The 12,312-nt window shown below is 55.7% G+C and overlaps 1 protein-coding gene across 4 annotated transcripts in view; it reads left to right on the forward strand.

Annotated features, from left to right (window-relative positions):
* ARHGEF40 (Rho guanine nucleotide exchange factor 40) overlaps window positions 1–12,312 on the forward strand; it is a 20,353-nt gene continuing 8,041 nt past the window's right edge. Inside the window, exons 1-14 of one of the 4 annotated variants that reach the window (XM_025391007.1) lie at window positions 1–566; window positions 3,177–3,374; window positions 4,065–5,121; window positions 5,462–5,629; window positions 5,753–5,895; window positions 6,490–6,586; window positions 6,693–6,773; window positions 6,903–7,019; window positions 8,302–8,397; window positions 8,498–8,613; window positions 9,009–9,135; window positions 10,755–10,877; window positions 10,968–11,111; window positions 11,604–12,214. In XM_025391007.1, the coding sequence (XP_025246792.1) occupies window positions 5,855–5,895; window positions 6,490–6,586; window positions 6,693–6,773; window positions 6,903–7,019; window positions 8,302–8,397; window positions 8,498–8,613; window positions 9,009–9,135; window positions 10,755–10,877; window positions 10,968–11,111; window positions 11,604–12,214 (1,553 nt within the window). In that variant the 5' untranslated portion in view covers window positions 1–566; window positions 3,177–3,374; window positions 4,065–5,121; window positions 5,462–5,629; window positions 5,753–5,854. Of the gene's footprint in view, window positions 567–3,176; window positions 3,375–4,064; window positions 5,311–5,461; window positions 5,630–5,752; window positions 5,896–6,489; window positions 6,587–6,665; window positions 6,774–6,902; window positions 7,020–8,301; window positions 8,398–8,497; window positions 8,614–9,008; window positions 9,136–10,754; window positions 10,878–10,967; window positions 11,112–11,603; window positions 12,215–12,312 lie in introns of all 4 variants that reach the window. The other 3 variants (XM_025391005.1, XM_025391008.1, XM_025391006.1) reach the window with 3 other exon arrangements.

The following is a 12,312-nucleotide window of genomic DNA, read 5'->3' on the forward strand; positions in this document are numbered from 1 at the left end:
GAGAAGAGGGTCCCGGGCGAGTTAGAGCGGGGAGGCTTTCCAGCCGCAGGAAGACCCCAGTTCTGGGAAGGGGCGGCACAAGGGAATTCACGCACGCCCCAGCCTTTGGAGCATCCCTTGCCGAGGCTAAACTGATCCCGCGGGGAGCGAGGCGGTGGCGGGAAAAGAGGGGCATCCTCGGCTGGGCGGGCCTCCGAGGGTCAGGGTCGGGGTTACCCGCTGGAGGGCGGGGCGGAGAAGAAAGAAGGTTGCCGGTGAACGGGACGGATAGGCTGGGGACGCCCGGGGAGCGGCAGAGAGTCTCGACGCGGGAGATAGAGTCCCGACAAGGGGTCCGGCGCGGAGGCGGGGGCGGGCGCTGAAGGGCGGGGCCGGGAGGGGCGGCCGTCTCGGCCCTCCCTGGCTGGGCCCCGCGGCCTGGAAGCCGGAGCGGGCCGAGCCGCCACCGCGGCCGGAGCTGTCCCTTAGCCAGACCCGGCGAGACACGAGCGGCGGGAGGGAGGCGGTGGCGCGCCCGGCCCCGCCCGCCCGACCAAGCGTCGGACGCGGCCCGGCGCCGAGCCATGGTGAGTCCAGCGTCGCAGCCCCCTGGGTCCCCTCGGCCTTCGCGCAGCCCGCTCCGGGCCCCCAGTCCCCAGCCTGGTGCCTCCCGATCCTGCCTCGGACTGTTCAGCGCTCCTGGGACTCTCCTCCCTCCCTTCCCCCCTTCTTCGATTTGTCTGTTCGTCTGCCCGACTGTTTAGCTCTGTCCCCACCGAGTATTGCCCTCACCCTTTCTTCCTCCTCTCCTCCGCCTCCTTCCCCATCCTCCCTCGGGTCTCTCCCCTAATCCACACACCTCCCCGCTCCCCGCCCTCCTCTGTCCTGACCTGTGCCTTTCTTTCCTGGAGCTTCCCTCCCCCTCCTGGTCCCAGCTCCTTACCCGCGGGAGACCCCTGCGGGTTGGTCCTGCAGCGTCCCTGGAAGAGGCCCGGCCCCTCGGGTCATGAGAACTGACCTGCATGGAACCACCATTTTCCATCCCTGTCCCCAACCCGGTGAGGCAGGCCCACCCATCCGGCCCTGGGGGACCGGCCACAGCTGTGGCTGGGACGGGGCCAGGGGCATGGCCAAAGAGGGAAATTCCCGCAGAGAAAAAGGGCTGCCTCAGGGTAGTTGGGGGTGCTTGGGGGGAGCTCACAGAACCAGGGGGCGTGACACTGCCAGAGCCGACCGGAGTTTGTGGGGGAGGGAAGTGCCCCAGAGCTCTTGCTGCAGGGAACTGAAGGGCTGCCTCAGGGCACTCCTGCGGCAGAGAGTGGGGAACATGAGCCGGAGCGCCCTGCAGGGAGTAGGGGACCCTGGCAGAAGCAACTTGGGGCGCTGGAAGCTGGAGGGTACCGCTAAGAAGAAGCCCACACCAATAGGAGTGAACACTGCCCTGGGAACTTTCACTGCAGAGTACTCTGAAGCATCGCTGCAAGAGTGGGCACTGCTAGAGAGAGCGCCCACTGCAAAGAGGGCGGGGGCATGGCCAAGGGGGCGCTCCCTGCAGAGTGAAGGAGGGGGAGAGGCCTTGCCAGGGGGAGCTCACCGCAGGGAGTGGAGGAGGGGCAGGGGCACTACTGGGGCCGCCCCTCTACGGAGGGAAGGGCACCCTCTGGCAGGGAGGCTGGAGGAAAAAGAAAGAGGAACTGGGCCAGGGAGAGCTGACTCAGTCTCTCTGGTCTCCTCTCTGGTCCCCGCCGGCAGGAGGCTGGGTCTCCGTGCTCCCGCCCGCCGCCTCCCTCCCCAGACCCCTCCTCCCCTCCTGCCGCTGCTGTTTCCTGTGGCTGAGACTCTCGCTCAGCCATGAGCTCACCGCCCCTAATGGGTTGCAGCTGCCTAGCTGCTCAAGCCCTAGCTCCGCACTCCCGGCCTTGGAGCAGACGGCCCCACTCTGCCTCACCCCCGGCCATCTCCACCTTCCCCCCACCCACGCGCACTGCGTCCGCCTGGTCCCGGAACACTGGGGGTCTGTCTGCTTGCCCACACACCTTGGGGCCGGGTCTGCGCGCTGACGCGCTGAATGTCCCGGTCTCTGGAGTGGTTGCCCTAACTTCCCAGACGGTCGAGACAAACTGGATGGAGGAGCCCAGAGAAAAATAAGCTATTTTGTTTTATGGCAAAGGCAAGACATGGGGGTAGGGCAGGTAGAGACCAAGGTAAAGGCTGCATTGAGTCTCCCCTTCCCCATTTACTGCAAAAAAAAAAGAAAAAAAAAAATTCCAGTAAAAGGAACTTCAAAGACTGTCTTGAAAGAGAAGTTTGCAAAGGAATAGCCCAAGGGGTGGTTGTTTAGGTTGTGGGATGGAGGAAGATGTCTCATTGACTCACTTAGGGAGGGGAGTCTGGATGAAGCAGGGCTGAGTCTTTTTGAGACTCCTAGTGGAGGTTGGCAGAGAGAGGTCCCACTGGAATCAGAAAAGACCAGCTCTAATGCATACCATCAAGGCCTCCTCCTCCCTTCCCACAAGTTCCTTTTGTGACTTTTTTCTCTTTCAACTGCCCCCACCCGGTTCTTTGTAACCCAATCCCACATGCTCTAGGATTGGGTGATTGCTTCAGAGCCACTGTGGGAGAGGGAAGAGGGATGCTAGAAAGACCCAAGACAGTCACAGACAGTCTTTCCATCCTCCTCTTTTCACCAAATGACCATCTCTCTTTCACCAAATGATCATCTCTAGGACATAATTGTGGGTGATGCACCTCCACTTAAGATGGGGAGCTCTGGATGGTGTGTCTTATGAGAAGGGATTTGCAGGATGGCTCACCCCCTCAAGTTCTCAGCCATAAGCTCAGTCCCCTGATAGCCCAAAAGCCTGTCTTTTCTCTCCTACGAAAGGTCTTTGCAGTCACCCCAACTCACGAGCACCCGGAACAGCCCTGATTGGGGGCATTCACAACAAATTCTCTCTGGATCTCCAAAGCCAAGGTCTCAGAACTTGAGTGTTCAGTGCCCTGCCACGCTTGTGCACTCCGGCCCAGCCCCACTCCCATTCTGGGCTCATCAGCCAGCATTTCCTGAGTGCCCACTTTTTGCACACATTGTACAATGGGGGCCTTGGAGAACACAGCCACCCCCAGACCAGTGCAGCTCCCAAGGAGCCGCGATTGGGTGATCTCTAGGGATCTGTAGCCTGGTCCTATCTCTACAGGAGCCTGAGCCAGTGGAGGACTGTGTGCAGAGCACTCTCGCCGCCCTGTATCCACCCTTTGAGGCAACAGCCCCTACCCTGTTGGGCCAGGTGTTCCAGGTGGTGGAGAGGACTTATCGGGAGGACGCACTGAGGTACACGCTGGACTTCCTGGTACCAGCCAAGCACCTGCTTGCCAAGGTCCAGCAGGAAGCCTGTGTGAGTGGCCGTGCATCACTATTCTGCCTTCCCCAAGATCCACTGCCACACTCTACAGACTAGCCAGGCTGACTAATTCCCCCACTAACCTGGAGATACAGCCTCCCCTAATACTGATCTCTCCAGAGTCACTTAAGCCTCGTTCTCTGACCTCCCACAAACTTTGACCTTCACAGGCACTGACCATTCAGACACTAACACACACACGCACACATTCATCTTCCCCAAATTCATCTTGACCCCTGAGAAACACTGACCCCCAAAGACCCTAACTCTCCAGACCCAATTCCAGACATTTTCACCCCCTCATATGAATTTCTCAAGATACTAACTCCCCCGTACATGAGTCAACAGAGATCCTTCATTTCTACAGATATAAAGACTTCTAAGAGTCTTTAACTTCTCCAAGACAATGGCATCTGCTGACCACGTCTTGGTAATGATTCAGTTCTTACCCTCCCACACACGGAACTAGCTTCCTAGAGAAGCTTCCTACCACCAGGAGACCGATCGATCCCAATCCCTTCCTCTCTGCCACCTGAATAACCCAAATCTCCCCTCCTGCTCTCCTGAGAGTGTAATCTTCCAGGCATAGGGCTGGTCCTGCCTAGGGTGGGCCCATTCTAACCGCCCTCTTCTGCTGGCTTCTTCAGCAGAGGCCTGAGTGCAGCCTCCCATCTCTCTCCCCAGGCCCAGTACAGTGGATTCCTCTTCTTCCATGAGGGGTGGCCGCTCTGCCTGCATGAACAGGTGGTGGTGCAGCTAGCTGCCCTACCCTGGCAACTGCTGCGCCCAGGAGACTTCTATCTGCAAGTGGTGCCCTCAGCTGCCCAGGCACCACGACTAGCACTCAAGTGTCTGGCCCCTGGGGGTGGGCGGGTGCAGGAGATTCCTGTGCCCAATGAGGCCTGTGCCTACCTATTCACACCTGAGTGGCTACAAGGCATCAACAAGGACCGGCCAACAGGTCGCCTCAGTACCTGCCTACTGTCTGCGCCCTCAGGGATTCAGCGGCTGCCCTGGGCTGAGCTCATCTGCCCACGATTTGTGCACAAAGAGGGTCTCATGGTCGGACATCAGCCAAGTACGCTGCCCCCAGAACTGCCCTCTGGACCTCCAGGGCTTCCCAGCCCTCCACTTCCTGAGGAGGCGCTGGGTACCCGGAGTCCTGGGGATGGGCACAATGCCCCTGTGGAAGGACCTGAGGGCGAGTACGTGGAGCTGTTGGAGGTGACGCTGCCTGTGAGGGGGAGCCCAGCAGATGCTGAAGGCTCCCCGGGCCCCTCCAGAGTACGGACAGTACCCACTCGCAAGGGTGCTGGAGGGAAGGGCCGCCACCGGAGACACCGGGCGTGGGTGCACCAGAAGGGCCTGGGACCTCGGGACCAGGATGGAGCACGCCCACCCGGCGAGGGGAGCAGCACTGGAGCCTCCCCTGAGTCTCCCCCAGGAGCTGAGGCTGTCCCAGAGGCAGCAGTCTTAGAGGTGTCTGAGCCCCCAGCAGAGGCCATGGGAGAAGCCTCTGAATCTTGCCCCCTGAGGCCCGGGGAGCTTAGAGGAGGAGGAGGAGGCCAGGGAGCTGAAGGACCACCTGGTACCCCTCGGAGAACAGGCAAAGGAAACAGAAGAAAGAAGCGAGCTGCAGGCAGAGGGGCTCTTAGCCGAGGAGGGGACAGTGCCCCACTGAGCCCTGGGGATAAGGAAGAGGCCAGCCACCAAGAAGCCCTTGGCAATCTGCCCTCACCAAGTGAGCACAAGCTTCCAGAATGCAGCCTGGTTAAGGAGGAATATGAAGACTCAGGGAAGCCAGACTCTGAGCCCAAAGAGTTCAAAACAGCAGGCGAGAAAGAGCCTCAGCCCTCTGAAGCCTGTGGGCCTACAGAAGAGGGTGCCAGAGAGAGAGAGCAGGAGGGGCCAGGCCTCGTGTGTATGGCAGGTGAGATGACACTGAGTGAGGTTCATGGGGAAAGGGCCAAAGCAGGTCGGGCCTATGGGAGGGGGCAGGATGAGGAGCAGGGTTACGCTGGGAGCAGAACAACCAGAACCATCTTAACTTCAGTCCCATTTTTCTGTCTGTGTCTGTGCAGGACACGCAGGCCCAGAAGGCCTCCTGTCTGACACTCCAACACCTCTGCTGGAGACTGTGCAGGAAGGAAAAGCGGACAGCATTCCAGAAGAGGCCCTTCCAGTCTCCATCTCTGATGACCCTGATGTGGCTTGGGACTTGATGGCATCTGGATTCTTCATCCTGACAGGTCAGTGGGCATCAGTGGGTGAAGGGAAAAAGGACTGGGAAAGAGAAGCAATTGGGTGGGCTTGGGGACTGGGGGAGGCAGGGTGGAAGGGAGGTAGGCTTGGACTGCTCCCAGCCAGGACAGCCTGGCCGTTTTGTGTCTTCAGGAGGGGTGGACCAGAGTGGGCGAGCTCTGCTGACCATTACCCCACCGTGCCCTCCTGAGGAGCCCCCACCCTCCCGAGACATGCTGAACACAACTCTTCATTACCTCCACTCACTGCTCAGGTAACCGAGGCCCAGTCCTGGCACCCTGGACACTAACCTCCTGGTTCATGAGGACCCTCACCTCCTTCTTCTCAGGACACTGACCTTCTGACCTCTAAGGACACCTCCTTCTTCAACCTTCAGATTTCAAGTCATTGACCTTTGGCCTTACTGACCCTGACCTCCAGCTTCATATCTTCATTGATCCTCAAAAGCAACACTGTTGACTTTCACTGTCTTCCAACACTACCAAGATCATCAGGACATTGGTTCACTTATTCAACAAATATTGATTGAGCACTGAGTACCTATTAGGCACCATACTACAGGCTGACATTGAATGCATGCCATTCCAGAACAGAATTCTGAACTTTCCAGACCTTAATTCCTTGGCCTAGTAGCCATATGAATATAGACTCCCAACTGCTAGGCCACTTCCTCCTGTACACCCATCCCAGAATTTGGCCCTTTGCCCATTTCTTCCCAAATGTACCAGCAACTAATATCTCCTGAGGACTATTAACTAAATACAGACCCTGTATGTCTGCCTTGCTTTATCTCCTATCCCCCAAAACACACACACAGCAGCCTCTTTGACTCTTCCTGCTCCCACAGGCCTGATCTACAGACACTGGGGCTCTCCGTCCTGCTGGACCTTCGCCAGGCACCTTCACTGCCTCCAGCACTCATTACTGTCTTGAGCCAACTTCAGGTAACCACCCCTTGAACAGGCAGTTCCCCTGGATCCTAACTCTTCACTAGTGGCCAGTCCAGGACACCCAATTGCCCAGTTTAGGGTTATTCTTCTCTGCCCTTAGGACTCAGGAGATCCTCCCCTCATTCAGCGGCTGCTGATTCTCACTCACGATGACCTTCCAAGTGAACTCTGTGGATTTCAGGTTTGAGCCCTTCATTCCTACCTAGTTTCCCATCAGTAGTGGAGAAAGGAGAAGAAGCTGGCTGGAGCCCCAGGCTGGTTTCTGAGTCCTTGGGTGCCCAGGAAGAAACCCCTGCCTTACCCTCTACAGGGTGCTGAGGTGCTGTCAGAGAATGATCTGAAAAGAGTGACCACGCCAGAGGAGCTGCAGTGGGAGTTAGGAGGTCACAGGGACCCCTCTCCCAGTCACTGGGTAGAGATACACCAGGTAAGCTTCCCCTCTAACACCTAGCATCCTGGGAGCCAGGAATGACCCAGCTGAAGACATTCTAGGACAGATGCCAGGCCCAGGACATACCATGGGGTTGCAAAAAAGTGGTTTCCATTCCATTCAATTCAACAAGTATTTATGGCTCCCAAATCATGAGGAAAACATGTGCACTGTGCCATGGTCTCCTGGGGAGATGGGAGGAGTATGTTAAATTATTATTATAATTACTATTTTTAGACAGTCTCGCTCTGTCACCCAGGCTGGAGTGCAGTGGTTCGATCACAGCTTACTGCATCCTCTATCCTCCAGACTCAAGCGATCCTCCCACATCAACCTCTTGAGTAGCTGCGGCTACAGGCATGTGCCGCCACACCCAGCTAATTTTTTTTTTTTTTTTTTTTGTAGAGATGGGGTTTTGCCATGTTGCCCAGGCTGGTCTCAAACTCCTGGACTCCAGTGATCCGCCCGTCTCAGCCTCTCAAAGTGCTAAGATTACAGGCATGAGCTACCGTGCCCAGCCAAATAAATTATTAATATGACATTAAGTAGTACATGATTTTTGCTGGGAGATAAATCATGAAACAAGTAGAGAAGAGTGCAAGATAGTGTCATTGGGTTTCTGGAAAGCACTGAGTCAAAAGGCTGATTCTTGTTCCAAATTACTTTACCTCACTTGCAGAAATAGTGCCCTTTCTGTACCCACTCCTTGCACCAACATCCAGGCCTCGGGATCTTCATCAGTGAAGTGTAACAATCACAGTATAATTGCTAAAGGTCCTTCCAGCACTTATCTCATGTAATTCTATGAATATAAGTGTTGTGAGTATTCAAGAAGAGAGAAATAAACATGATCTGAGCTGAGTATAAAAGAGGGGTCTGTAGATGGTCTCTAAGTTTCGCCTTTAGTGTCAAAGGGGAAATTGACATGAATAGGCAGAGAGGGGGGTTTGACAGGGTGAAGCCCCACTGAAGACAGAGAGAAAGGAAGGTCACAGTTACCAAGCTGTGCAATGTGCCAGGCCCATGCTAGTTGCTAAACTGGCATCATCTCCTTAAAAATCACAGAAGCCTTTCTTATCCTGACTTTACAGTTGAGGAACTGAAGTTCAGGAAGGTTTCTGGACCTGCCCAACATCATACAATTAGTTAGCAACAAAGTCAGGAACTGAATTCAGCATTGCCTCCATAAAAGTCTCTGGGGCTACCTCACCCCAACCCTAGGGCTTAAGTTCCTTCTTAAACTCTAATCCTCAACTCCATCCCTGCGTGTGGGTTTCAGGAAGTGGTAAGGCTATGCCGCCTGTGCCAAGGTGTGCTGGGCTCGGTACGGCAGGCCATTGAGGAGCTGGAGGGAGCAGCAGAGCCAGAGGAAGAGGTATGAAATGAGATGGGACAGTGGGGGGATGGGATTGGGATGGGGCTGGGGTGGAGACTCTCTGGTGGAACCCCAACTGGCAACTGCTCCCTATCTCCAGGAGGCAGTGGGAATGCCCAAGCCCCTGCAGAAGGTGCTGGCAGATCCCCGGCTGACGGCACTGCAGAGGGATGGGGGGGCCATCCTGATGAGGCTGCGCTCCACTCACAGCAGCAAGTACGAGGGATGGGTGTGCGGGGGCAGGTGGAAGTGGGAGGTGGAGACACAGCCGAAGGCTGCCAACAAACCTTAGCCGCCAGACCATTCTTACTGTGCATGTATCTGGGCAAGATATCATGCTTTTACACTTACAATCTCATAACCCTCACAACATCCTTGTGTGCCATTTACTATTACAAATGAGGATTTGGAGGATCAGAAATGTTAACTGTCTTGGCCAGCATCGGTCAGTAAAGAGTCAGGATTCAAACCAAAGCAGTCAGGGTTCAGCCCATGCTTTTGATCCATGCTGCTATGCAACTTCTCATGTTTGCATCCCTCGGAGGGATGGAAGGACAGAATTGAGGGGCTCAACAAAGGAAATGATTCATTCTTTCCTGCTCCTTCCCCAGACTGGAGGGCCAAGGCCCAGCTACACTGTATCAGGAAGTGGACGAGGCCATTCACCAGCTCGTGCGCCTCTCCAACCTGCACGTGCAGCATCAAGAGCAGCGGCAGTGCCTGCGGCGACTCCAGCAGGTGAGCCAGGACTCCTATGTCCCTTTTACTCGGCCTGGGAGTATGGCCTCCAGCACCTTTCCCGTTGGTACTTATAGTTGATGGTGTTCTTCTAGCCTGACTTGGTTGAACGCCCCTCCCTCTCTCCTCACCTTTGTTGGTCAGTGTGAGATTCAACAAGAGGGTGGGAGCATCGTAGCACCAGTAAAGAAAAGCCAGGTCTCCCCCTCCCCACTGTTTATGCTTGATCCAAGATGCTGAGAGATTGTGAGAGATGCTCAGCTGCCCTAGGGGCTTCTGAAAAGAGCTGATCAACTCTGGAGTGCCTACCTCCTTAGCTGAAAAATAATAAAAGTCTATTGATACCAGCTCATTAGTTACACTGCCACACATGCACCCTTAACTCCTTATGTGATGTCATCTCTCAGACCTGAGGTCGGAAAGGTACCACCTCCCTCCACCTTGGAAGGAGAGAGCATTGAAAGCCCCTAAGAGGAACTACAGGCTTCTTTGTGGGGAAGATTCAGGAATAAGGCTGGCTTCTCTGAACCTTGATTCTTCTCTCCTGGGGTTAAGAGCCCCATAGGGATTTGCTCTCCACCACACCATGTAAGGTAGAGGGAGCTTTGAAATCTGATTGTTCCTCCTTAGCCCCGAGCATGGTGAGTGGACACTTTATGGACCTGCAGGTGGGCATCAGAGGAAAGGTCATCTCAGGGCCAGTGCTAAAGCGGGAGCCGAGACTTTCTGTTTCCTAGGATTTCTTCGTATTGGCTTCCTCTAAGCCAATATCCTAGAGATGGGTTGCATCTCCTGTTTGCTTACCTGCTTATTAGCTGTTTCCCCAACTGGTTAAAAACAAGATTTGGAATCTAAAGTGCTCAGCTTGAGTTCTAGTTCTGCCATGTGTAAGATGTTGGACAAGTCATGAAGCTTCTCTGAGTTCCCAAGTCCTCATCTGTAGAATTGGGATAGTAACAATTAACTCACAACGTGGTTAGAAAGATCAAATGAATTCAGCAAAGGACTATAAAAGTGGTTATTGTTGGCACTGGCTATTAGGAACAGTCTCAGACTTCTCATCCTCAGGCTGTCCCACCCCTAGCTTCCAGCCTTTCTTCAGAGGAAAATATTATCATCACTTTTTGGTCAAATATCTCAGAACCAGCATGAGAGTTTGTATAGCCCCATAATAGGCAATTAAAGCTGGACACATACACACACACCCCTTCTGTGCTGTTTCTCCAGGCTTGGTCCCTGCGACCCTTGCCCACCAGTTGCCAAGGCTTAGTGAAAGCCGTCAGTCATCCATATGACCCTCATCCTGCCTTTGGTTCACCCCAGTTTGATGTACTTCACACTCAGGCATAGCTCTGGAACTTTGACCCACCTCCCTCAGTACTTTCCACCAGCCCAGCTTCCCACTCATCTGGCACCTTACTGAAGATTTCTTACTCGGTTTTTCACTTGACCCTTGTGGAAACTATTACCATTCACTGTTGTCATTCCCACATTGCAGATGAGATGCAATAGTTCACTCAAGGTTCTACAGATTGGTGTGGTGGGGCTGATGCTGGATCTCAGCCCTTCCTTGCCTTTCCACTCCATGATCCCCTACTCTGCCACTCCATCTGCCTTAGGTGTTGCAGTGGCTCTCGGGCCCAGGGGAGGAACAGCTGGCAAGCTTTGCTGTGCCCGGGGACACCTTGTCTGCCCTGCAGGAGACAGAGCTGCGATTCCGGGCTTTCAGCGCTGAGGTCCAGGTGAGAAAGGGCAGGAGGGCAGGTGAGAGGAGGCAGGGGGAGACTACCTAGGAGTGAGGACCGGGTCTGAGAGCAGCCTCCCTTCTCCAGGAGCGCCTGGCCCAGGCACGGGAGGCCCTGGCTCTGGAGGAGAATGCCACCTCCCAGAAGGTGCTGGATATCTTTGAACAGCGGCTGGAACAGGTTGAGAGTGGCCTCCATCGGGCCCTGCGGCTACAGCGCTTCTTCCAGCAGGTACATGCAGAGCCTTTTCCTTTTGTTCCCCCCATTTCCATTTCTTTACTTCCTTTCTGCCTGGAGAGGCTAATCAAGTTGTTAAAAGCGGAGGCTGAGGAGCCCATCTCCTTGGTTTTGACTCTTAGCTCTGCCACCTGCTTGCTGAATGACCTGGGACAAGATACTAAACCTGACTGTGCCTCCATAGATCTACCTCACAGGGCTGCTGTGGGGATTACATGAGGCAATATATAAAAGCCATTAGCCCAGAGCCTGCCACTCATAAACGCCATATGAGTACTGGTTATTCTTTTATATAGGCTCTTCCATCTCCATACCAACTCCAAGTGACATGGTTAGGCAGTGATGCTGGAACAGTGAGAAAACGGGGAGAGTGATGGGCATTGGGAAGCCACAGGCAAGAGGACAAGGGCTGTCGTTGGGCATCCTTTGTGAGCAACACAGGCCCTTACCCTTTCTCTCCCATCCCCAACCCCTTTGATTTTGTAGGCACATGAATGGGTGGATGAGGGCTTTGCTCGACTGGCAGGAGCTGGGCCGGGTCGGGAGGCTGTGCTGGCTGCACTGGCCCTGCGGCGGGCCCCAGAGCCCAGTGCCGGCACCTTCCAGGAGATGCGGGCCCTGGCCCTGGACTTGGGCAACCCAGCAGCCCTGCGAGAATGGGGCCGCTGCCGGGCCCGCTGCCAAGAGCTGGAGAGGAGGATTCAGCAACACCTGGGAGAGGAGGCGAGCCCACGGGGCTACCGACGACGGCGGGCAGACAGTGCCAGCAGTGGAGGGGCCCAGTGGGGCCCCCACAGCCCCTCACCCAGCCTCAGCTCCTTGCTGCTCCCCAGCAGCCCTGGGCCACGGGCAGCCCCATCCCATTGCTCCTTGGCCCCATGTGGAGAGGACTATGAGGAGGAAGGCCCTGAGCTGGCTCCAGAAGCAGAGGGCAGGCCCCCACGGGCTGTGCTGATTCGAGGCCTGGAGGTCACCAGCACTGAGGTGGTAGACAGGACGTGCTCACCGCGGGAACACGTGCTGCTGGGCCGGGCAGGGGGGCCAGACGGACCCTGGGGAGTAGGCACCCCCCGGATGGAGCGCAAGCGGAGCATCAGGTGAGATCCCAGCCCAACTGGTGCCCAAGAGGCAGACCCAACTGCCCAGTAGGAAAAGAAGGTGATATTGTTGGGGGTAGTGGCTCCCTCCCACACCT

This window comes from Theropithecus gelada, chromosome 7b, assembly GCF_003255815.1.
Source record: "Theropithecus gelada isolate Dixy chromosome 7b, Tgel_1.0, whole genome shotgun sequence".
Taxonomy (NCBI): Eukaryota; Metazoa; Chordata; class Mammalia; order Primates; family Cercopithecidae; genus Theropithecus; species Theropithecus gelada.